Source organism: Clarias gariepinus, chromosome 2 (assembly GCF_024256425.1).
Source record: "Clarias gariepinus isolate MV-2021 ecotype Netherlands chromosome 2, CGAR_prim_01v2, whole genome shotgun sequence".
Classification (NCBI taxonomy): Eukaryota; Metazoa; Chordata; class Actinopteri; order Siluriformes; family Clariidae; genus Clarias; species Clarias gariepinus.
Window position 1 is genome coordinate 18,474,476 of NC_071101.1, and position 26,918 is coordinate 18,501,393.

The 26,918-nt window shown below is 39.2% G+C and overlaps 1 protein-coding gene across 7 annotated transcripts in view; it reads left to right on the forward strand.

The window, feature by feature from the left end:
• Positions 1-26,918, forward strand: part of brsk2a (BR serine/threonine kinase 2a) — a 215,609-nt gene that overhangs the window by 137,892 nt on the left and 50,799 nt on the right. For all 7 annotated transcript variants that reach the window (XM_053490582.1, XM_053490583.1, XM_053490586.1 and 4 more), the window contains exons 3-4: positions 16,650-16,735; positions 20,470-20,610. In XM_053490582.1, coding sequence (XP_053346557.1) covers positions 16,650-16,735; positions 20,470-20,610 — 227 coding nt within the window. The remainder of the gene's footprint in view (positions 1-16,649; positions 16,736-20,469; positions 20,611-26,918) is intronic.

Below are 26,918 nucleotides of genomic sequence, written 5' to 3' on the forward strand. Positions count from 1 at the left end.
ATTATTTTTTTTTATTCGAAAAGGCATACGCACAACAATACCCACCTGCAAATTAAGACCCCGAGACCAATGCCTTGTTCGGACTGCAGGCACATCTGATCTATTTTACAAATCTGATCTTAAGGCCTGAGTGTCCACACTGTTACTTAAAAAGTACTGATGGGTCGTTTATGAGCAATACGTTCTTAACGTGACTCAGAAGAACGAGTAGTTTTGGAGAGTGATTCGTTCATTTTCTACTGAGCGCCCCTGTGAAATAATAATAATAATTAAAAAAAAAAAAAAACATAATTTTTGGAGGAAAATGGTCCATTAACACATCTGTGTGTGGCAAAGGTATATGAACCTTTGGCCAGGTATATACTGTACACTTTTTTGTCTTATTTGCTTAATAATTGGTTCTCTTTATCTACTTTTATTACTTTAGTTTAAAAATCTGATGTTGTTTTAGGTCATATTTTTGCAAAAATATTGACAATTCTAACTGCATTCTAAAATGTATTAAATACTAATGAATGCACGACTTCATTAAACTTACCTCAATGTCATTTACAGTCATTTATCCCTCTATGGGCATTAGAAAAATCAATGTTGTAAATAGTGTAAACGGTGAGTAAAATTGTCATTCATTTTTTATTAATATAAGTTATGGGAACATTTTATTCCAAGGTTAAGTGCCTTTTAAGATTTCTTTTATACACCTCCATGGCATTGCAGAGCATGCAAATGAAATGATGGAGGAAAAGCAGTTGAATGTAATGTATTTTGTTGTGTTGCACAATATACGGTGTTGTATTTTGTGTCTTTGATGGAGCGGTCCAGTGATGCAAAGTAAATTTTAGTGTTTACTGAAAATAAATGTATATTGTATGGTAATGCATTGTAAAGCCCGCCAACAAAGAATAGCTACAGGTTCGCGAAGAGAAACAAATCAGGACATTCTCTCTCTCTCTCTCTCTCTCTCTCTCTCTCTCTTACGTACATCATCACCACTTGTGTAAGTTTGCTTGCTTGCTTAAAAAAATTATTTCCAGGATATTGGCTATGGCTTGTGGGTGTCAGGGAGCTGCTATCAGTATGCAGAACGTGGGATGCCTCTATGATAAATTTAATGCATGAGTATCCATGAATCCACAGGATTAGGTCATATAGCACATTTGATAGCACAGCATTTTTTAGTTTTTGAATCTGATTACTTGACTACGAGGTGTCGATTATCTTTCTATAACAGCACAGCTTTGACTGTAGTAATGGCTGCAAGACAAATCACAAGTTTAATGTTAATACGCCTAATCTAATACGTTATCGTTTTGGTAGTCATAATGTACACAGGGACTCGTCTGGCTGTTGCTCTACTGTAAATAAACATATAAAACATGTTCAGCTGTTGATTTGTGGAAGTGTACATTTATAGTGTACACTTACAGATTATACTGTTTGTAGCACATAACAAATGCATATACTGTATATTAGAAAGTGCTAATAATAGTTCTCCCTTTTTCGATTGAGTTGAAAGGCAGATCCAAAAAAGTCATTGTTCAGCTCGAATAACTTGTTCATGGAGTCTTAATCAATACAGGAGTCAAGTGACAAAATTTCCAGTCTAACTTCACTTCTAGTTTTTGTTCCAATTCCTCTATTTTCTTGACAGTTGTTGAATTACATATAGATTTTTATATTCTAAGCCAAACTGGGGAATAGATTTTTGCCCCAAGTACATTTGGCCTAATTAAATTCATCCACCCAACCGATTTCCGTCCCTTGAGCCTATCTCAGGGAGCTCAGGGCACAAGACATGGGACGCCCTTGTGTGATCTTAGGACACAAGCATGCACACCCTCTCAATCATTCTACAGTGCATGGCTTTGGACTGTGGAAGGAAACCAGAGGAAAGCAGGAAACACACAACGCACTGGGAGAATATGTGAACTCCACTCACACAGACTGGAGTGCACATAATTCAAACCCCCAAACATGGAGGTGGGTAGCACTAGCCAACGCCGCCATGCCACCCCAAATTAACTTGCTTTATCCAAATAACCTTGACATCTATTGCTAGAGCTTTACTACAAGCACTTGCACTTGTTGCTTATTTGTGGATCCTTCTGCCTTTAGTTTTGTCCTACATTCACATTTTGGCATTTGGCAGATGCTCTTATTCAGAGGGACTTACAAAAGTGCTTTGAAGTTTCTGACATTGGACAGATACTTGCTTGTTGTTTTAAAGACTCCGCTCTATGGACATCTAGAGGCAGTTCATTCCACCACTTAGGTGCCAGAACAAAAAAAAGAGTCTGGAGGAACTGTCTTCCTCGATCCCTGAAAGATGGTGGGACGAGGCGAGCAGTGCTGGAGGATCAGCGGGAATGTGGTGCAGTGCGTGGTGTGATTAGAGCTACAGTAAGAGGTGAGTGGGTTCTGGTCCTCAGTAAGTGAGAAGCGTGCTCAATTGGGTTGAGACTACGTGATTGATTTAGTCTGTGTGTCTTGATTGTTTACTTTGTCTTTGATTGTTTGTGCAGAATGTCGGTATTTTTCTGTACTGTGAAGCACTGTATAATACATTTTGCAGAGTCGACTGACTGATCAAAACATGGTAGCCTTACACTTGTAGCATGTACAAATTCATCCGGCTACTTCTATCAGCAGTCCCATCATAAGACTAGTGACCCAGTTCCATTGGCACTTATACTCTGCCATGTTTGACAGATGAAGTGGTACAGTATGCTTTGGAATATGAGCCTGATATTGTATTAGAACTGCGCTAGCTTTTTTTTAGAGGGCTTCTGGCCTTTCTGTTTGGTGGTTTGCGTTTTGCATCGTTAATACTTGAAAGCTGATATTGGTTATAAATGCATGTAGTATGTCTTGAACCTCTAAAAGTAATTAGATTGTTCAGCTTTAAAGTGTTTTGGATGCATTCACACTTTCCGGATGTTGATAATCAGATTAAAAGCAGAGCTATTTGAAGCTCCAGGACATAAGGCAAAAAATGAGCGTTCACTTGCCTCCTGGCTGCCTTTGTGCCCTGTCAGCCCAACAAGTATTATAATCATCTGCTCTACTCCAGTCTACCCCTGGTCCCCGAGCATGACAACCCTTTCCATTTCGATCTCTGTTCCTGACATTTATCAGGAGAAGTTTTTAAGCACATTAGAGTGTTGCGCTTAGTGCTCTTCTCTTTCATCAGTACCCAGGCCTCACAGCAAGGTGTTGGCTGCTGAATATGGATGTTATCTTCCATGGAGGAAGATAAGTGAGCCAAAATTCCTGCAGCACAGTAGTGCTAATAGTTCAGACGTGCTCAATTGCCAGCTTAGAGCAAGTCAAGTGCTGCAATATTCACAAGCACTGTGTTGACAGTGCAACAAGTGACTCCCTGTCAGAAATGTGGGGTTACAGGGAAGTCACTTGGAACTGAGCTTCAAATGAGGAAAGCTGTTTCACTTCAGGGTGTGATGTGATGAATTGGAGGAGACATATCCTGACAGTTCCGTACTGATCATTTGGAATGGTATAGCACACCAATTCTACAGGAACAGGTCTGGAAAGTGAGATATTGGACATTTGCTACAGTAGCTTCCTCACCCAAGCACAGTGGACACACAGAGATACTCCTGCTTTAGATTTAATGGCACAACCACAGCTACAATTTAACAGATATTGAATGTAATTAAAAGTATAATAAAGTGATGAAAGTGCAGTGGGATTGTACCAGAGAGAATTAACATGACTATACTGCCTATATCTGCTATGTATTTCTATATACTGTATGTATATAGTTGATATATGCAATCAGAATTATATGGGAAAAAAAGAAAACGAAGAAAAAAAAAAAAAACTGACTTCAAAATGCAAAACTTACAAAAGAACAGGTATGTACAGTTTATTATAGTAACTCCAATTCACTTTAACTGCTGGGTTTTTCAGTTGTGTTCCAGGAGTTCCTTTTTGTAATTCATTTCAATTAAATTTTATTCATATACAGTAGCGTATTTAAGAGCAGTCATTATCACAAGCAGCTTTACATAATAAAATTCAAAAGAAAATATGGAAATAAGTTAAAAAGGTTTAAATAAAATATGAATAAATCATAATGATCAGATTGTCCCTGATGATCAACCCGAAGGCAACGAGGGCAAGAAAAAACAAGAGGAAAGAAATTGCAAGAGGAACCAGACTCAACAGAGAACCCATCTTCAGCTGGGTGATTGGAGATAGCCGGGGTTGATCTGCACTCATACTGTGTAGGCTGGAAGTTCAGTATAACGACAAGGGTGTTTAGGGTAATATCTTTATTGGAGGCTCAGGTACAAAACTGTGTGAAGGAACTTCATTTTTAAACTGCAGTCACAAGTCATCAGAGAACAGCTGTCTGCATCAGCCAAGTCCAAGACCATCTTCATGGTAAAGTGGAACCATCCCCAGTAACCACAAGCATTACAAGCAGACCACACGGGGGCTTCCTTAGCAGCGAGTCAGAGGCCTCCATGCAATGAGATCTCCAACCAGAAGCGGAGCTACAGGATGAGTCCGACAGGTCTGGAGGGTGGAGGGAGTCTGGATCATTAGCAAGCTCAGGAGCGCTATGTGTAGCTTTGCAGATAAAGAAAGAGTAACAGGTAGGTATGACCACAGACACATAGTGTTTAAGGTGAATGTATTTTTAGTGCCGAGCGCAAGCAGGACTCTGACAGGACTAAATATGACAGCATAACGAAAAGGGAGAGGCTTTAAGGGAAAGGAGAAGAAAATGCAGACATGAGGGCTCCCTGAGAAGTAAAGCAACCAGTCACTCCACCCTCAACAAACCAGAGTGATCAATGAGAGTGGTGAAGACAGCATCTAAACATAACAGTTCACCATAATACACTACGTTCATGAGTCCCCTAAATCTGCTCCTGCTAAATAAATGGATTTTCAACCCTGATGTAGCCCTTAGCCATTTTGTTTGCGTTTTTAATTTTTTAAAAATGTTATTAATGGTATTAAACATATATAGGGCTCATGATTATGCAGTATAGAGTGACATATCCTTTTTTTTTAGCAATTTTTTTTTTTTTTAATGGGTCGCATAGAAATAGCACCGATACACATGATCACGTGTTTTTATTGTTGTTTCTGTGACCAAATAATCATAATAGTATGCTAACTTTGAGAGTTCTTCATTCTTCACCAACCTTATTGCTATGTCAGCTATGCTACAGTATGCTGGAACTTTTATTCCATAAAGTTCTGACCCTGCTGATGTGTTTTCATAATACATGGTACTGACAAGCAGCCTGCATCCTTTAATGGAAGTAGCCGTGGTGGATCATAAAACACTAGCCATTCACTCAGGTACTGTGGCGAAACACCATTTAGTGCTTTATACTGTAGGTCAACAGTAGTATTTTAAAATCAATGCAAAATGTCACTGAGAACCAGGTGACAAAAACACGATCAATGTAGTAATAAAATATTGCCAAGATGAGGAATATATTGTCATTGTCCCTTTCTTATTTTGGATTATATACTTTTAAAAGATGAACTGGAATCTATAATTACACCAAGGTCTTTTATTGTTATACACGATGAAAAATAAAAGTAGTCCTTTAGTCCTTACACTTACTGTAATATGCAGTAGAGAACTGTAGAGCTGAAATTACATTGATCAGTTTAGCAAATGTGTACTTATTTTGTGTATTTGAGACTGCAAATAGCTATACTGTACATAACCACTGCTGCTTTCACCCGGGTGCAAATAGATACTCCGATATATTTTTCAAGATGATTAGGCTGTAGGGTCACTTGTGTGTATCGACCTGCTGCTCTTGTCTCTATTGATCATCTGGATACAGAAGCTCAAAGACCCGGGCTAGCCATCGACCATGCAGCTTGGTCAGAAAAAGAAGTGAACTTCACCCACGCAGCCTTGATGGACGGTCACATGGATTTGCCAAATAGTCTTTTCACTATGTATTGGTTAGATGCTGTTGAAGCAGTACATAACAAGCCAATGAATTTGCTGTTTTTTTATATAGACATTATTGGATTGCTGTTTACATAATGTTTATCGACACTTTATCTGAGAAGACTTTTGAAGATTGTAAAAACAATTAATATTTTAATATTTACCAAGGCTAGAAAAATGGATCTTTGCATTCTTATGGCGCCGATATGCATGATAACATATAAAAGTTGAGATGTCGGCAGTTCAGCAATGAAATGTTTACCATACCTTACAGATCTTGGAAAGTTATCTAACTTTATCTAAATGCTTGAAGCGTATGTCCTAGATATTAATAAAGTGTTAAATTCAGCTGAAAAATAAGTGGTTATTAAGCAATATGCATATAATTACAGTAAAGTGTTAAATATTCTTGTAATGGAATGATAATTTAAAAGCCAGTTAATTTCTAAATTAATTGTTTGATCTTTACTCTTATAGAGACTGCATTGCTCTGACTTTGCTAAATTAAACTACCATTAAAATGTCATTAGTCTTGGTTTATTTCTTTAACTCCTAGCTTGCGGCTCATTTCAGTCCTCATTTCAGATGGGTTCAAGGTCACGCTGTTCTCTGACCTGTGGAGCTTCTGTGTAACTAAGATAAAGTGCTCGGATGTTGATAAAGAATATACAAGATGCCTCGGTCTGCTAACCGTAGAAGACCTCCAGTAACCTCCAAGCCCACATGTTCTTCGTCCTAAACCATTAGAACTTCATTATAGACAAGGTCATCACAGGACACGTCCATTAGCATGGAGTTATATCTCCATTCTGCCATAATTCAGTCACATTCACAGGCGTAAGTGACAGCATGATTGATTTGTCACTGCACATCAGCGTAATGATGAGGATGAGACTCATCGCTAGACAGCACTTGAGCTCTGAGCTCGAGTGACACAAGCAGACCTTCGTCCTTGGGTTAGGAGAGACGGTGCTCGGCAGAGATCGGCCAGGTTATTTGCTAGGGCGGAAGTCGATGTGAGAAACATAGTCAGCAGTTGTCTGTGTCTGTGCTGGATCATAGCGTGCTGGTGATCAATGGACATTTTTGAAACATTTATTAGTTTCCCTTGTGTGCATTTTTGCTTTGGCACGAAAGGAGATGAGTGCTGAGATTAACTCAAAACTGGGAACAGTGTGTGTGTGTGTGTGTGTGCGTGTATCCTGGGCAAGGTCCAGATCACCCTGAGGAGAAATTAGCTTAAAGTAAATATGGAACATAGTTTTTATTTTCTGCCCAGGTCCTAATCAGAGTCATCAGCTTTGTACTCACTCTCTTTCTCTCTCTCTCTTTCTTTCTCTCTCTCTCACTGGAAATGAAATTTTGTCTCTATGCTTATTGGAGGTCAGAGGATTCAATATCTAAAATTTTTTACTTTGAGCTCGGATTTTGAAACGGATTTATTTCCTATAAACATGATTGTACCACACACCCAACATCCCAAACCCATACTATGGTCAATTCCTTTCCACAATTTCCGCTATTGACTTTTGGATATCGGCTTCCCCGAATCAACAGTACTGTAAATGCCTGCGGTTTTCAACCTTTTAAGAAGTCACTTCGTTTTCCTCATTTGCTGATCCTTCTCTCATCTAGTTAAGCCTAAATATCACATTTGCATGATGACGATAATTTCAAAAGAGTTTTCTTACTATTTAAATGTAACTGACTTCTAAAATGGGCTGATGTAAGCTAAATTGCTTTAATATGGCTTCAATGGTAAAAGAGCTGTTATCTGCTACATGTCCACTAGGCAGAATCACGTAAGGCTCCGCTATGGGCATAAATTTCCTTCTTCCACCAAAGTATTCCAGTTTGAGAAAGTCATGTCCTCCCCCACTTCTCAAACGATTCAATTTGTGCTCTTCAGCCTCTTGTAGTTGAACATCAGGCCTATCTTGAGCAATTTCCCAGCCAATTTCAGTCTGCAACAGCTCCTGTAGGCCGGGCGTTAATAGCGCTCGTGAGATATGTCTGCTTTAAAATTGAGTGGGGGGCCGAGGCCGAGTGAAAAGTATTCAGTTCCGTCGTCATTGGAACGTATTGATTATTCCAACGAGGAGGCGACCCGAGCGCCGGTGCAATCCTGAGGCCTGCTAACAGCCCGCCTGGGCAGCAGAGAGAGCACGCAGGACTGCAGACAAGCTTGCAGCAGAGTGTGTGAGTGTGAATGTTTACTGTACAGATGTAGGACAGCTTACAGAGGCACGGCAGGTGCCAAGGCCTCATGTTTTTTATTTGCATGACCTTGAGATGTGCCAGACATGCAGGCGGTGCTTCATCTTTGACGATGCGTTTGTCTCCGGGGTGAGGTTATGTGGATTTTCAGAGTCGGCAGCAGCTGTGAACTGAGGAAAATAAATAGGAAAACAGAACAAGTAGACCTTGGAGATCAGGGAAAAAACGCTTCTCAAATGTATAGGAATAATTTTTTTTCAGAATCTCTCATGATTGACTTGGAGAATCTACACATCGTTTCTTCTGCATATAAGAAATGGAGGTTGGAATGTTTTAAGTATGTTTTAACTCTGCAAACTTTTCTTTTTCCGTACGCTTGTGAAAGCTCAGGGGCATTTTCTCGACTATCGAGTGTCTGTTGCAGCTTGTTCATTCTGTCCGTTCACACAGCTGGGGCTCCTGGTATCTGCTGAAAAATGTTCACTCAGCACATGTGTTAATAAGAAGCATAAGCTGTGGCCAGGCCTCAGGAGACAGCGTGACTGGCAGTGTTACTGTCTATCTATAGGTGACTGTGAGTGGTGTAGTGGTGCCTGGAGAAGTGTGTGTACTGTAAAGTTATCCACTATTTTTTAAGTGACCTGTCCAGCTAAGGAAAAAAAAAACAAAAACCTGTGTTATACTTTAAACAGTGACATGTTAGAACTACTGCAATACTGCTGTGGTTTCCTGAGCTGCTGCTAGCTAGCAGCACTGATATACATTAGCATCGCAAAGCTGTTTTAGGTCATTTTTGGATTATTGTGTGCAATACAGGGCAAAATGACTTACATCAAAATAATTCTTCTATTGATCTGGAGGGGCATTGCTAGACATAAAGCTCTACTGGAGCACACTTTTTTTTATATATCTGTTATACGTGTATGAAATATGCTAATGAGTTATACAAACTTTTTTTCCTTGGCCCACTATAACTGTCACTGTCATGCTACTGCTGCTGAAACTGTTGTATAACTGCCTTTTTCTGCATTCTACAATAATAACAGTTAATTAAAAATTTGGTAGCAAAGAAAATTTCAAACACTATAATTTCATGAATTGAGTCAGCAGTTTAAAATAAATCATAGCCGACATTTACTCACTCAAGCTGTGAGTGAAAACCCCAGGAGATCAGTTTCTGGAATACTCAAACCAGCCCTCCTGACATCAACAACCACCCCATGGTTAAATTTATAGAGATCACACATATCATTTTATGCATAGTCATGCTGCCACATGATTAGCCGGTTAAATCTATAAAAAATAAAGGAAAGGTTGTTTATTGGTTTAGAGCTCGTTCTTTCAGTGATATCCTTGTTTTATGCATTGGAGGACCAGAAACCAGTCTCAGACAAATTGCTGTCCAGCTGATTTTATCACATCATCACACCACGCTGCAACACAGAATTTAATGAAACTTTGCCAGTCCTTCGGTATTTGCCTGCTTAATCTGTGCCATAGATGAAATGTTGTGTAGAAGGGATGTTATGAGCGTTTATGTGCCAGATTAGGTCATAGCAGTCAGCGCTTTTATGGACGAATATAACGCTTTTTCCCCTCGAGGTGGGCGTGGCTATATGTGTCATTCGACAGGGCCAATCAACGTGATAGTTTATTGTATATAGACAGTGTATGCAGAAAGACACAGAAATGAAAGCGTGACACAGCATGGCTTACTTCAAGTAGAGTATGGAAGTGAACCTTCAAAGATGGATGCAAAGATCAATGTCTGTTTATTCTTCCTGCGGGAAGTTTTAAACCATTTCGTCTCATATGTTCCGAAACCCTGATGTAATAACAATGAGATAAAACGCGTGTCTTTGGATCAAACATATCAACAGCAGTCCGAGGTGAGGACGTGTAAAATACCTGCTGTATGACAAAGCAACCAGAATCCTTCCACCTTCCTTTAAAGCCCAGCATCGTGCAAATGAAGATTCACTAGAGATTGATTAAAGATTGTTTTTTGTATTCCATTTAAAATACAAGGCCGTCAAAGTTAAAAATGTCCACATGTTTAACATAGATAAATATTCTTGAAATACTATTGACATTTTTAATAGCTTTTTTTTATAGACTTAAAATGATTACATTTATTGAAATCTGAAGCCCAACACAAACATGAAATTTGGACATCGGAAAGTCGGAAAAAGAAAATTTTATTGGTTTTAATTCAGTACCCCTGTCATAAAGCGGGATGTTTGGTATGAACTGCAAATCTGAGTCTTTATTTATTTATCGGTGTTGCCCAAAAACTGTTCCTGATCGTTCCTGCCCACTTTAACCACTTTACAGTCAAAATTTAAACTGAGTCAGTTTTGAGACATGATGATTTTTTTTTTTTTTTATGTGCGCTACTTTTGACAGTAATATCAGCATATCGGGAAACTGGTTATACAAAATGCTGACTGAAAAAGAAGTAGGTATTAACGTTCTTTTAACTCGATTAATACAGCTGTGGCCATTTAAAAAAAATATATATATATATATATTGATTTTCACAAAGTCAGAATTTGTGGGTTTTTGTTTGTACTTCAACCACACCCTAATTACAAATTACTGTACATGCATGCTATGTCCTGCTTTTAGTATCTCAATAATAATAATAATAATAATGAATGTGCTTAAACTATTAGAATATCATTACTTTAGAATTCATGCTGTGTTGTCTCCACATGTTGCGTATTAAAAGATTATGCTACCTTTTCTCTCTGGAGCACTTATATTTAGTGTTTAATAGTTGCCCTAAAAATTCTGTTATGAGAAGATGACTCATTGCTAGCACCAGTGAGTCCAGGCACGACAGTCAAAGATTTACACAGAACATTTTAACTGACCTTTTTTCAGATTAATGATCACGACCCAGTTGATGATAACTGAGGTGATTCTACAAGGCAAATTATCTCGCTGTTCTCGCTGTCAAATAACCAATTTGGATTAGTGTCAGTCTCTCGCACTGGCTCGACCTTGGCTTCGAGCAGCCGTGTGATATTTCCAGGGTTATTCCTCCATTGCAAACGGCCTCCAGGTTCTTCTCTATTAGCCCGTGAGCCTTCTTTACATTATAGGTAATTATCAGACTGCTAAACTCTGTGACCTGTGAGAGACAAATAGGGCACAACGAAGGGCACTAAAGTAACCTTCTTGCATTTTAACGATTTGTCTTGCTTGATTAGCTTTCTCGATGCTAAACCTCAGAGCCTGGATCAAACCCAGTCTCCCAATAGTGCTGCGGGATGAGGACTTAGCAGGGCTGCGGTAATAACTTGGTAATGAAGCTGTATGGAAATTGAATAGATGCATGCACACAGATGTGTTGAGGTAATTAACGCTATTCATAAGAGAAGGGAACCCTGGGAACTGGCTTAAAGCAAGGGGGTCAATATTGCAAGATGGAGTGGTGAGAAGTTTGTCAGCAGTGTGCTAACTCAGTCTAAACTAATGGAGGGAAAGGAATGTGCTAATTTGCTGCAGGTTTACATGAGTGAAAGTTTGCTGTTTCCCAGCTCAGAAAAAAAAGTCTGAAGTGCCATAATGAAACTCTGGCCTTCTGTGTGCCTGGGTATTCTCCCTGGCCTTGCCTCTAGTCCTGCTTGGCCTTGATTGGCACTGCTACGTACTCCTGGCACTGGGATGAAGAAGCTTTGGAGCCGTGCCATTTCATTGAGCCTCTGTCAAGATGGTGGCTGTTGCAGTGCCGCTAGATCACTGATCCACAGTTATCCCACCAACAGGCCAAAGTAAGGTGCCAGGTGAACAACTTGGCTTCAATATGGCAGGACTGCTGTTCATGTGGTTTATCATATTGTTAGATTTAAAACATCAGATGAACAGTAATTAGTTTTAATTGTCCTCTGGGGTAAAACGATGCTTTAGGTAATATTGAATATTCTGCAGGTTGAAGCAAATGCACTGGAGCTGATTCAGGACACTTCTTTGCAGTAGTCATGTAATGCATTAGATACATTTTATAGATTGGTGTTCCACTATATAGAAATAAATTTTACTTTCATATGATTCATATCTGCCTACATGTTCAAGATTAACATCACAGCATCTAATGGTGCCCTATTGACCAGCCGAAAGATGCTGTGATGGATAAAATACATAAATCGTACTTGAGTAAAAGTAGAGATACCCTAGTTAAAATATTACTCATGTAAAAGTAAAAGTCCTATATTTACATTTTTTCCTTAAGTAAAAAAACAACAGTACTTACCCTGAAGTTTACTTAAGTATCGAAGTTCTGAGCTTGTATTAATTCTTATACTTCACAGACAAAAGAAAAATCACAAGGTAATAGTTATCTGGTGGAGATTTTGGTACTGTATCCATAACCACTGTGGTTGCGTAACACATGCACAAATGTAGGGAAGTAGAAAGTGCAGATATTTACTGTAGTATATAGTGGGGTACAAGTAAAAAAAAATTGTATAAACCTAATGTACTTCAGTACAGATGTTAAATATGTTTGTTGTAAATATGTTTATAAATTACAGTAAAGAAATAATCATACTTACTTATCTACTATCTTAAAACAAGATACTCTCACACAACGCTCATATAAATTTCTCACTACATAATTACTTGTGAATTACACAAACATATCATTACTCATATATTCTTATAAATAAATAAGAATAAATAAATAAAATCTGCTGAGAATTCCCAATATGTTAAGTTTGTTTTGTGTGCCCTTTTTAAAAGAGATTCCCATCAGGACCTTCCTGGTAAAATAAAGATAAAACAAGTAAGCAATAAAGCATGATTTGATGCTATAGGCGAATAAAGAATGGTGTAATGGTAGCACTCAGGGATAATTATTTTCCTCTTTATTGCGTGCCCTGGAGTGTACAGTTTTCTTTAAATAAGATGTTGGTTAAAGAACGAATTCAAATAATTTATGTTAAATATGTAAAACAACCTGGCTATGTACATCATAATTGTAAACAGTCCATCTCTTTCTAACGTTCATATAGATAATGTTACAAAGTGCTGACACTAGAGAGTCCTTCCACAAACATTTGCTTTGAATATTTGACCATATTGGCGGCACAGTGTTAGCATTGTGGCCTCGGACTTCCAGTGTCGAGAGTTTGATTCCCACCTCAGGTCTATGTGCGGGGGGTTTGCATGCACTGGCTTCCTGTAGGTGCCTGTATCAAATTCAAAACCCTGATGCTTGCCCACAAAGCTAAAAACGGCCCAGCACCCACTTACCTCTCAACTCTAATCACATCCTACACCACCTTTCCTCCGATCCTCAAGCACTGTTCGCTTAGTCCCACCATCTCTCAGAGATCGAGGAAGACATGTACTGTATCTAGGTTCTTTTCTGTTCTGACACCTAGGTAGTGGGATGGAGTTTCTCTAACTGCTCGTACAGCTGAGTCTCTGGAAATCTTTAAACAACCAAAAGCCCCCCAACCCCAAAACTTTTTATTGTACTTAGTTAATAAGCTAGTAACCCTGTGTAAGGATCTATCCAGTGACGGAAACACCAGTAGGGGCCAGGGGTAGCTCAGTGGTTAAGGCATTGGACTACGGTTCGACAGATCCCAGGTTCGAACCCCACAACCACCAAGTTGCCACTGTTGGGCCCTTGAGCAAGGCCCTTAACCCTCAACTGCTCAGATGTGTAATGAGATAAAAAAAAATGTAAGTCGCTCTGGATAAGAGCGTCTGACAAATGCCCAAATGTAAATGTAACACTTTTGTAAGTCATTCTGAATAAAAGCGTCTGCCAAATGCCTACATGTCCTCTAAATGTATCCCCACCTCATGCATGTAGTCTCCTGGTACAGGCTGAGCATACAAAAGAATATCACTCCTAAATGTAATTCATACCTTAGATATGTACTGTACAAGTTAGCTGTTTCTTTACAAATGAAAGGAAATCAGAACAATTGCATTACCAGAACCCTGTGATTTGCCTTAACGCTGGCACTATTTGAGATGACTTGTGGAGAGATGTAAGGCTGGGTCAGATGGGTAGAGAAAATATCTCTCTTTCCATCATGTGATCACATGTGACAGCTGTGCATGCTGGACCTATTCCCAAGACATTGATGGGAATCTGAGATGAATGCTGATCGTACATCGGGCACAATCTCTGGCTCAGGCTAAGCATTTCAGACTCTTTGTTGTTTGAGATTTGGAGAATTCTTTGGTTTCCCTGCTGGCTCGGCTGGATATGTCAAAACCACTTGCTTTGTTATCGAGGAGCAGAATGCATTCAGACTGTGTACACTTTATTGCTGGCCATGTATGCAACTAGTGCCTGCATGTGCAGCTGTGTGCAGGTTGGAGACAAATCAATGTAGAAAAGCAGGGTATATAAATTCATATGGAGAAATGTCCGTATAGGTCGTTAGTATGAGCATAGGCAAGTTGTTTCTGATGGACTGTGATCAATTTTGTGGGTAAAGGCTTTGCAGATTAGAGGTTCCACACTGGTGGTGTTGTGTATTCTGCTGAACTTAATAGTGCATCAAGAGGGATAAGCAAACATCTGTCACACCCTGAGCTCTTCATAATTATTTTTAAGCTGTGCAGTATATCATTTGGTAATGATTCTCACACAACAGTTAGTTACGACTGAGTAATCTGATTGGACAAGAGGCATTCCATCAGTGTTACCATATAGAGGATTACAGCACTGGGATGTTTCACTGTATGCATCACTCTGCTTTACAGGTGTTATAACAAACAATCATACTAACTGTCGGTTACCAGTGTGGGTAAGGTACTCTGTACTGTCCATAGTAGTGGAAAGGACGGAGCAGCTGCCTGCCATAACCTGTATTCAAAACCAGTCATGGAAGTCATGAACCACCCATGCTGTTCTGTACACAGTTAACACGAGCTACAAAGCTAGCTAGCTTCTAAGACAAGGCTGAATCCCAAATTCCTCTTTTTTACTCTAGCACACTAGCTTCCTATTTAAAGCCATTTGGGATTCAACCTTGGAATCAGTATTTTAAAGTGGAATAAGTGCAAATATGAAGTAAATTTCCTATGTTTCTCAGGACTGTCCACCACCTTCATGGTTTAAACTTTACCCGATTTTCTCCCCATTTTTAGTCGTGTCCAATTCCTTACCGTCACTAGGGGGCTTCCTCAATAAGCTACTACACCTCAGACGGGAGGGCCGAAGACTATCACGTGTTTTCTCCAAAACATGTGATGTCACTGTCCGCTTTTTTGCTGGGCCGCTAATTGATAATGGACCGTCGGGGGCGGTGTACCACACTCAGAGGACAGCGCTATCCGCTCCTTCCAATTGCGTGAACTCACAGACGCCCCTGGTCGGCTGTAGAGCCGTGAGTAATGTGGGAGCACAAAGTACCTCTCATCCCGCCACTCTGAGAGAGCTCGGCTTTCTCTAGACCTCCGGCTGCGAGAGTTTGCAGCATCACCTGAGAATCAAACTCGCGATCTCCGAATGATAGGGCGAGCACTTTACCGCCTCAGCCCTGTGTGGATTAAGTTTGTATAACTGCACAGTCTCCAAGTGTTATTCCTTTTACAGTAACTGTTTATGCACTGGGAATCAACAGATCATTTTTTACACAATGTGATTACTTAAAGAAGAACAAGGTAAACTAAATAACTGGTAAAACTCTGACGCTTTCTCAGTGAAAACATTTATTTAACATTCCTGCTAATAGTCTCCATTGACTAAAAATTATCATGTAGTGGGTTATATTTATTTATACATAAACATATAATGGAATTAGAAGGAAATGGTGATTTAATTTAATCAGTAGAACCTCACAAGAAAGAAAGAGCTGTTTGTATATTGTCATTGGCATGTAGGTTATAGGCCACGTCAAATAGCATTGGACATTTGCAAGACGTTAGCACTATCCACTCAATTCACTATTGGACTCAGGAGACGCCAGTCTGTACAGTACCATCTAGCATCTTCCGTCCTGTTAACAAAGCCATATGCAGTGCACCCACGTTGAAGCACTTTGTTTAGATCTATGACTTTCTGGATCTATCCATGTCTCAGAAGTGCCATCTGAGGAGCCATCATGGCCTTTATAAACTCTCACTCTCGAGTGTTTAAAGATCGACTACAATGTTCGACTTCTTTCGGATGTTACGGTGTGATGTTACAGTTAATCAGCTCGCCTTGTCATTCAACCTCGACTTGCATTTCCTTCTTCTTAAAAAAAAAATAAAGAAAAGAAAAGTTTGCATTGTTGAACTTCTGAACAAGTTGTTGTTTTTTCCTTTCGGAAAACTCTCGTGGAACTTTTCATGATGTAACTCTCGGTTCACACTGAGAAGAAACTCTATCGTAAGATTCACTATAGCACTTCATTCCTTATGTATAATAAGAGTGCATGTCTTTTATCAAACGCCACCACATTCATTCAAATGCACTTAATCGGTTAAGGATCTGAGTGTCTTTTTCTCCTCTTTTCTACAGGTGGAACGAGAGATCGCTATTCTCAAGCTAATAGAACACCCACACGTTTTGAAGTTGCATGATGTCTACGAAAACAAGAAATATTTGTAAGTCTTGCATTTTTTCTTGCTTTTTTTTTTTTTAGATATATATACAACTGGAAAAGTCGTTGATGTAACCACAGTGTCGGGGTGTACAGTACGAGTTGTTCATAGGCCCTGGTACTTTATTTAAAGTACCATTAATAATTCAACACCATAAATTCCCAGCAGCCTGAAATGTATCTACATGTAAACATCATGATAATCCAACGTAACACCCTTAAATATTTGCACACGCTGAAAGGTGTTTCCTTTATAAATTGCCTGAACCAGATGAATAGATAAATATCTCATTTGCCTACTTTTGTAGGTACTTAAAAATAATGTCCTAGACACGACCTTGTGGATCTGATCCATACGGGATAAAGTAAGTGGCACAAACAATGCGTGTTTAAACTGCGATAATGTTCAGGCTGCTCAAAAAAACAAGATCAACACGCGTTTGTTTGATTTCATTTGCCTTCCCATAATATGCTGTGAATGTTAAAAAGGATTTCTCATCAAATCGCATCTCTGATAGTGTGTGCAGATAGGACAGGTAATTGCACAAACAAATCCTATTTAAAATGATTTAGAACAATCAAATAACATGATGTTATGCCAGATAATCATCTCGGAAATAACACCCAGCCCCTGTCAGCGAGTGAGTGTGTGTGTGTGTGTGTGTGTGTGTGTGTGTATGTATGTGTGTAAGCCTTGAAGCATTGGCTGAAATGGCAAAGGATTATTCCCATCTCCATTCGCACAATGCAAGCAATTAAAATAGGAATTTCCTCAGTGTATCGTCTTTGTTTAATTTCACTTTAAGCTCTTGATGCTCTGTGCCGTGTGCTCTCAGGAAGTCAGAGTGCATTACCTCTGTTAACCTCTAACGGCTTAGAGCAGTCATTAAACCCACCAAAGGAAACCAGTTGAGACAATATTGTATCAGAGTGACAGAAAGCTCAGGACGGCCCACCGGCAGAACCTATAAAACTGCTTAAGACATTTATGGTGGTTGTGTGAGTTACAGATCGGGAGGAATTTCTGGGTAGAGCGACAAAAGGCCAGAGGATAATAATGAGATCAGAGAGCGCCTTTAAACTCTGAAGATTCAATTTCCCAGTGCAGGTGGGAAAGAGAAAGAAGAAATGCGTTCAGCTGGCAGTGTAGCGAACTTCTCCGTCCAAGCGCTTGTCTATCTTCCCTGCCAGCAGGGACAAGCAACATTCACTCCCCCCACCCGCACTGCCTACCTCTTTGTCTCTAAACCTGGCTTTACACTCTATCATTTTGTTGAGCAAATTTGCATATTGTATTGTATTATATTGTATAATGCAACATTCTCATCCATGACAGATCTAGTGCCACTGAGATCAAAGATCAAAGTTCTGGCAGGTTCGGATATGTTCTAGCGATAAGCAGGTTCAGTATCGTACCTGACGAAATGCTGGTTCATTGGTTGAATCCTGTAACAAATAAGCATTGTCAACAAATTGGCATTGGATTTGGATTTCGTGGGCATGATTACATTTGAAGAGACATAAATAATCTTTTATGGTTAGCACTGTAGCCTCGCACCTCCAGGGTTGAGGGTTTGCATGTTCTCACCGTGCTTGGGAGGACATGCAGGCTAGACAAGCAGGTTAGTCCAACTGGCATTGTCAAATTCCCTGTAGTGTGTGAATGAGTGTGCGTATGTGTGCCTGTGTGCCCTGTCCCATGTGTGCCAGGGCACAAGACCAGAGTCCCCTGGTACAGGCTCCAGGAAAAGCCCATGGAAATATACAGTATGGATACTGGCTGATAGTCAAGGTTTTAGCATCAGAAGCAGTTTATAAAATTTCCAGAGTGTGACCGCTAGTGTTGCACTGTATACTCATGTGAAAAAAGTACTGCGGTACTGTAATCTGCGGTACTGTAACAACTGTGCAAGATTCTACAAAGCTTAACGATTGCTGCATCACAGGAAATCTAACATACCACAGTATCAAAGTATAGTGTAGAAACAGGATTGATTTACTGTTTATAGCACCTGTATTTTATTAATGATCTACTTATTGTGCCTCATAAAACTCAGGAGTAGTCTTAGCAACTACAGCAAGCTTTCTTTTCTAAAATACAGTAAAACCCAACTACTTACATGAATGAGTCAATGCCCTTTGACTGTAAAATTCATTTTTAATTCATTTTTAGAAATAACAAATACAGAGTTTTTTTTTGGCGTAATCTCCTTGCTTTTCAATACACCTTGTCCATCTGTCAACAAGCTTTCAGATTCCCTCATTAAAAAAAAAATGTTTTTAGAGCTGCGAGCCACGAGAGTACAGCTGTCTTCACTTCTTCATTAGAAGTGATTCTTCATCCTCGTAGGGCTGCTTTCAGGGGACCAAACAGGTGAAAGCCTGATGGAACAAGATCACGACTATATGGAGGATGCTTTAACGTCTCATAATGTTGTTTTCGCAGAGTGTCGACAGTGTGGGCAGAAGTATGTGGACGTGTATCGTCATGCAAGATCTTTAAAAAGCGTCTCACTGTAACGAACTCTGTTGATTATTAAACCTTTTTCCTGATTACGTTCCAATCCAGGTCCTTGAGAATCCTGAAAACTCTAAAAATCTATTTTCGAGCTGAGGGTCAACTTTTTCTCGGTTGGCGATTGAGGAGGTTTCCGTTTCATACTCTGCCAATTACTTTCAGGTCCATAGTGATGAATCCACGTCTCGTCCCCAGTAAAGATTCTCTTTAATAAACTTCCACCTTCCTTAGAGTATCGGTCCAAATTTCTAAATTCTGTCTGCAGATATCCAAATGCTTCTGTTTATGCTCTTCCGTGAGTTACTTCTGCAACTTGGTTTGGTATTGAAATAAAAATTTTGGTATTGTGACATTTGTGACCTCTGCTACGACGCTTGCATAAAACCCACCAATAGGAATATGAAATCACGAGACTGAATCCTGCAGGTTTATCGTTAGACAATGTGACACGTAGAACAGTCCATAATAGAATCCATACAAGATTTTATTGTGATCATTTCATACATTATGACAAATAAACCAGCTCACCTCGCTCCAACACACAGCTGAAGAACAGAAAGCGGCCTATCGTAACTTTTTTCCTCCAGAAACATTTTGCCGGAAATCCACTGACAAACTGTCAGAGCTTCATTCTTATTTTTCCTAGAAGCAAACCCCAACCCAAATCCACAGAATCATTCATCCTCACTCCTCTTAGTCCTGATTCCCACTGCTCCCCTCTGACTACATTTCTTCCATTTGTTTTGTACTCATAAAGCTCCTAGAGAGGACATTATATGATCTTTTGAAAGACATGACACCCTTGCTTCCCTGCAGAATGGAATGAGACTTCTTGTAGTTGCGTTTCTTGAGTTTATCCAAAGACGTAGCAGCTTTGGCGTCGTAGCCTTCAGGGAGATGTTCTACTCCATGTCTCAGTATCAGAGGTGTTCAGTTGCAGTCCTCAACAGGAGGCTAAAAAAATCTTCAAGGGGGAAAAAAAAAGTCTTTCATTCTGTCTGTCTAACTGGCGTGTCTGTCTCTTACACTTTCTGTGTCTCTGTTGGTCCATGTAGCTATCAAGGTCTCTCGGTCACTGCATTTGTGTCTTTGTTTGTCTGACCATTTGTCTGTCTCTGTCTTTCTACCTGTGCTAGTAAATATTTAATATATATTTGCTTTTCCTTCAAAATCATCTTTCTTATGATCTCTCTCTCTCCCTCTCTCTTATCACTCTTCAGGTATTTGGTGCTGGAGCACGTGTCTGGAGGAGAACTGTTTGACTACCTGGTAAAGAAAGGGAGGTTAACACCGAAAGAGGCCCGCAAATTCTTCAGACAAATCATCTCTGCTCTGGATTTTTGTCACAGTCACTCAATATGGTGAGTGTAGGCACATCATGTCCTCTTGTGACTCCAGTGGACCAACAATAGGCTTCTAGTGCTGTAAAGTTATCAATTAAAGTTAATTTTATAGGTTACACCACTGTGCATTATTATTATTATTATTATTATTATATTAATGCTATGGGCACGTGAGCTGGCATGGACCCCACAAGTCCGTGCAAGACCTTACAACCATTATACTATAGATCAAATCCATTCAAGTGTTGTCTAAAGGCATTCTTTAATAGAAGAGATTAGACCTGAGGAAAAACTGACTTGTTGTACAAAGCACACACTGAGCCACGTTTAAAAAAAATAAATTCAGTAAGAACTTGGCTTGAACACAGTAGAAACCAGTAGGGATGTACAGTAGTATTGTCTCCCTTAACGTGGCGTTGCTACACTTTTTTTTGGACATGTTTAAAAAAAAGCCTATTGAGAATGCAGGTAAAGCGAGGCACAGGAAGACCTTGATGAGGATGTACATTAGTAACAATGGCATTAACCAGTTAATAGGGAGTCTCAGGGAATTTTTTCTTGCTCGGCTTGCTCATCAGGGACTAAAGGACTAATCATTTTGATTCATACACATACATCATAGAAACTTTCATAATTTCTTTTGATTGTGTAAAGCTGCTTTACGACAATGACAGCTGTTAAAAGCGCTATACAAATAAAATGTAATTGAATTGAATAGCGTAACTGACGTATTACAAGCATGACATGGACAGGAAACACGATGGCATTTTAACGGAGTCGTCACTGGCATGTCACTTGTTACTACGTCAATGGAGTTCTCACAATGACCTCTTCAAGCTTGTCCTATGACAATGGTGCAGTAGGTCCATGCCACATTGTATAAGGGTGTATTAAGTTAAAATTATAAATCTGGTGTTTATCACGTTCATGGCATGCATGCAGCAGGTTATCAGCGTGTCCATGTCACTATCAGAGAATTAAATATAAATTCTAGATCCTTCTTCTTCTCCTTGTTCATGATGAAAAGCACCGTAAGTGTTGCTGTATTTATACCAACCAGCTGGACACGATAGTAAGCCTTTATAAGCGCCAAAAGCATGCTTATATATCAAAATACTCGTATATCAAAGCGAACTTCCCCCATAAGAAATAATAGAAACTCAAATGATTCATTTTACAGCTCAAATCCGTAATCCAATGCCTTAACCACTGAGCTACCCCCGGCACATGTGTAGAGCGGCTTTCACACATTAACATGCTCACAGACACACACACACACACACACACACACACACACACTAAACAGATTTAAACAGATTCATCTTCTGCACTACAGGAACCGAACAGTAACTACACTTGGACACAAAAAAAATGCTTTATGAATACATGCACACACATACACATAAACACACACATGGTCACAATGTTATAGTAAACTGTACACACATGCACTGATGTTAACTATTTGAGTGACACACGTGCACTGAGACTGAGAATGAGAGACCATTACCCATAATCCCACAGCGCGAAAGGAGAAGAGTCATTGGCTTAGTTATGATCATGTGATGCTCGGCAGACAAAGTGTATACATACTACACTACTCATATATCATGACTTCACTCGTTTAACAAGGCAAAATTTATCTTGTCTTGCAAGATGCTTGCAGATCAAGTTACTCGCAATCCAAGGCTCCACATGACAAAGGAACTTTATGGTCTTCATCAGAGTGTGATGGGTTCTTAATGTTACAAATTTGGGTACATTTAAATAGTACCAAGAAATAGTGTAGAACCTTAAATATTCCTGTGCCTTAAGTTACTAAACATTTGCTTTCTTTAAATCCTAAAATGATAAAAAAAAACATGGTTATTGAAAAAAAAAATCACCTTTGGATTTAAATCCAATTCAATTCAATTCAATTCAATTGCCTTTATTTAAAAAATATAACTGTGTTTTAAAAGGGCCAAATTATTGGCCTTTGTCAAGCAAAGGAAACAAAAGGATTGCTGAAATTGCTGGATTTGGGTTAAGAACTGTCTAAAATATAATTAAAACCTGGAAGGATAGTGCTGAACCATCAACTTCACAGAAAAAAAAAAAGAAAAAAAAAAAAAAAAGAATGCCAAGGATCGGAGAGCACATAAAAACTTGATGAGGTCTCATCGTAAAGAAAAATCGACAGTAGAAATCAGTTACGTTAATTGGTGAAAGTAAGAGCATTTTCACTCGGAAGATAATATGGAAAAAAAAGCTTCAGTTTGCTAGGGAAAATAAAGATTACACTTTGGCATGATGGAAAAGGTCACGTAGTCTGATAAGTCCAGATTGACCGAGCAATGGCCGAGTCAGGGTAACTAGGGAAGCACATGAATGCATAGCGCCCACTGTACGTTTAAATTAAGTGTAAGTTCATGACGGTTTTATGAACTGGGTTTACTTCAGCCGGCTTCATTGTATCACGGTCTAGACCTGACCAACTGAGTGGTTCAGCTCAAAGAGTGTGAAATGGCCACAACAGAGATCTGACTTAAAAAAATCTGGAGAAGATTTTTTGACTTTTTCTCCAGGCACTGGTACAAAGTCTTGTCCAAAGATGAATGCAACTCAGAATATACTGTAAATAAATAGTGTGATCTTGAATAAGGTCGTCGAAGCAAATATGCGTCATGCATGTGCAAATATTAGTTTGTGACTTTTTTGGCCAGGCGAAATAAGTAGATAGAAACATACATACATACATACATACATACATACATACTTACTCACTTACTTTATTGATACTGGAGGAAATTGTCACACATCCAATAGCAAGGATTGTAACACAACAACCATGTAGTTGCGATTGCATCATGTAGAACATACAGCCAACCACACACACAGTACACATGTGGAAAACGACCCATTCTTACACAGGAAGGCCTAGGAGAAGACAATATATAATATCCTGTTAATGCAGAGTTGGGTACTAAATGAATAAATATGACTCTAAATGGTGCATCTCCAAGAGTGTCACATGTTTAACAGCAATGTATAGAGAACATATGTGAATACAGTACTGCATATACTTTTACTTAGTTTTTTAAGAATGAACGGTAAATGTGCCTTAAACAGAAACAGTTTAATACAAATACTGCTATGAACTTATTGAGGTATTTTTTAGCGAGCTTGGCAGAAAATCTGAGCTTGAGCCTAGAGGTGTACATCAAGGCATGATCCCACAGGATGCAACAAAAAAGCAGAGTGAGTGGGAGGTTTCTCCTTTCATGGATGCACATTGCCAGATATAAAGCTTGAAACATAAACATTCAGTATTCATTCATTTATTCATTCATTCTTCAGGATCATGGTAGTTTAACTTAGGCTACTAGTTTATCCAGACACAATATTATCACGATACCTACAGTAGGTGCCGTGATTCTGTAAGTGGCCTGATTTTATAAATATCCCAAATCAATATAAAACTGGTTAAGGTAAAATTTGAAAATCTCGAAAACTTTTTTCGAAAGCTTCACGACTGAACATGAGTAATTTTAATGTAACCTATTCCATAAAACATAACTCTACAATTATTGGCTAAAAATACAGAACAACTTAAAATACCGGATTTTAAAATGAACATTAAAATGAAACTTCAGGGTCTGTGGAGGCCAATGGTGAAAAATGGGAATAAATTGGGAATGGGAATAAATTGTATTTATTCCCATTTTTACAACCGTGGTAGGACCTCCAGTCAACATTCACACTCAATTTAGGAACGGCATTTAGTTTAATCCGCATGTCTTTGGACTGTGGGAGGAAACCGAAGTACCTTGAGGAAACCCGCCGAAGGGTTCAAGGTGAGAACATGCAAACTCCATGCACACCCAATCAGAAGCGGGAATCGAACCTGGATCCTGGAGGTGCAAGGCGACAGTGCTAACCACCACACCACCTGTGATGAATGACTACACAAAGGAATTGTGATACATATTTGTATTGATTCCTCACCTTCCTTTCTATTTCACAGTATTTAACAAATAAAAAATCTAAAGCGGATATGAAGTTGAGACGGATAATTTTCTTGAGTGATGTAGCTGAGGCTGAGGAATTGTCATCATTAACCCTGATGGGATTAGTGGATGGGCTGATAAACAACCATTGCATAGAGTTGCATTGTGTTACATGTCTAGTCTAGACAGTCAGACTTCTTGAAGTTTTAGTACTTGATCCCAGAGAACTGATGAATTCTCTTGGTGAGTGTTGAAGCAACATTATAATGCAAGTTGAGTAACTTACTCTACAAAGTGTGTAAGGGTTTCCTCCGTCTCTAGGAATAGCAGGAGACAGACTGATGGAAAGTCAGCGTGAACACTCCCCATCTGCGCTCCCTGCTAATGCATTCAGACCCAGGGGCTTTCCATTACAATGCCATCAGGATATCCATGAGCTTCTCTTTTGTTTTTTTTCTATGAAGTGAGTCAAGGCACAGTGTTTCCTTAGTCTCTGGTCTGTCTCTGCGCTGTGTGTTTGCTGATCTTTCTGTGTGCTTTCCTGCTGTGATACCTGGATAGAAGTGCCTGCCTTTCTCTCCGATAGTCTTGCTAAGTGTAACATGCTACAGTACCAGCATTAATATGTTTAAAACTTGTGTGATAGAAAATAAAAAGAAGGCCTGGAAAACCATGTTACACATTTTAAAACAAAATCCGCTGGAGTTCATGGGTCATGGTGGACATGAAGAATTTACTTTACTTTTTTCCTCCATTTAACTATCTTCTCATATCCTATATTTCCGTCCCTCTCTTTGATTCCCCATAATGAGGTTTTCACACCCCACCAACTCCTCATCCCTATAAATGCTCCTCATGGGCTTTTTGTATGGTTAAGGGTTTAAACATCTTAATGGGTCTCTAATTTTAAGGGGTTTTTTGTTTGTTTGTTTTTAAAACCCTTATCAGAGTGCATTAATTCATGTTTTCCCTGAGTAGGTGTGTGTGTGTGTGTGTGTGTGTGTAGCATAAACTACAGTATAAGACAAGAACTGCCCAGAACTTCAGCCCAAGTTCTCAGCGTTTCCTTTCCTTAACAGTTCCCTAATCACTCCCCGTGCCACTATCAACTGCGGGCGCATTGTGTACTCGCAAGCATTTCTTTGCTTGTTTATTGCTGGACCTTTTTTTGGATCACCATTATAAATTTCTCACAGGTGGTGGGGACAATAAGGGAGTCATAAACGGATACAGGTGACTTTATTAGTTCATTTTCAGACCTAAAGTTGTCGCTGAAGTCTGCACTTTACTTCTTCATGTTTCCAAGCTTTTGGCTGCATTCACATTACCAGCCTGAAGTGACTCAAGTCTTTTATTTTTAAACCCTAAAAAAATCTTTTTTTTTTCCCTCATTACTGAAAAAAATCTCATTTTTTTTTATCACTGTCTAAATACATAAATCTGATGTTTTTTACATCAAATCTGACTCACTTTCATACATGGTCCTAGATATCCGATGTGCAATCATGCGATGCGAATGAGAATGGTTGGATCGGAATTCATGTGACTTTTTTGCCTGTGTGTATTAGTGGGGCGCGCGCTGAAATCAGTCAGAACTGGATGAACTAGCGAAAACTGATAAAACAGCTAAAGTGAGGAATTTGGCTTTCTTCCTACGTCTGGACTGCACTAAACACAAACCAACTAACTGCTTGCCATCACCCAGCACAAAACCCCAAGCATATTTTTGACAAAATCGCATCCATTGTTGGAAATGAACTGAAACCCATGATATGTTTTAACTCAAAGATGTACTGACGTCCCAATGAGTGACGTTTTAGATGGCAAGACGTTTTAGATGGCGTCCACGTTAGAGATCAAAGTCACTTGTAATCATGACACAAATCTAACTGACATTGGCATTGAGGAATGTGGTTTATAATGTGAATATGCCTTTTATTTGTGAGTCACCTCACATGCTGTGGCCTTCAGCTATGGAGAGGCAGAAGCACAGATTGTTACTTATGTTAGAACAATATAGAAAGAGAGTATGCTAAGTTTTTTTTGTTGTCTGATTCTAAGAGCTAATGAATATTAGTAACAGAGGCGTCATGCCAATTCAACTTTTCAAATTATTTTTTAAAATAGATTATATGGCTGTAGAAACTTTAAAATTCTGTAAGATCAGAACAAGAAAAATTTGGTCTCATTCTGTAGACAAAGGTTTTAAGACTGACGTACTGTATAAAATAGATTTTTAATTGGGAAAAAGCTTGTCAGGAGAAGAAAAGGTGAGCGCTACCATCAGTCCTGGTTCATGCCAACAGCAAAGCATCCTGAGACCATTCATGTGTGGGG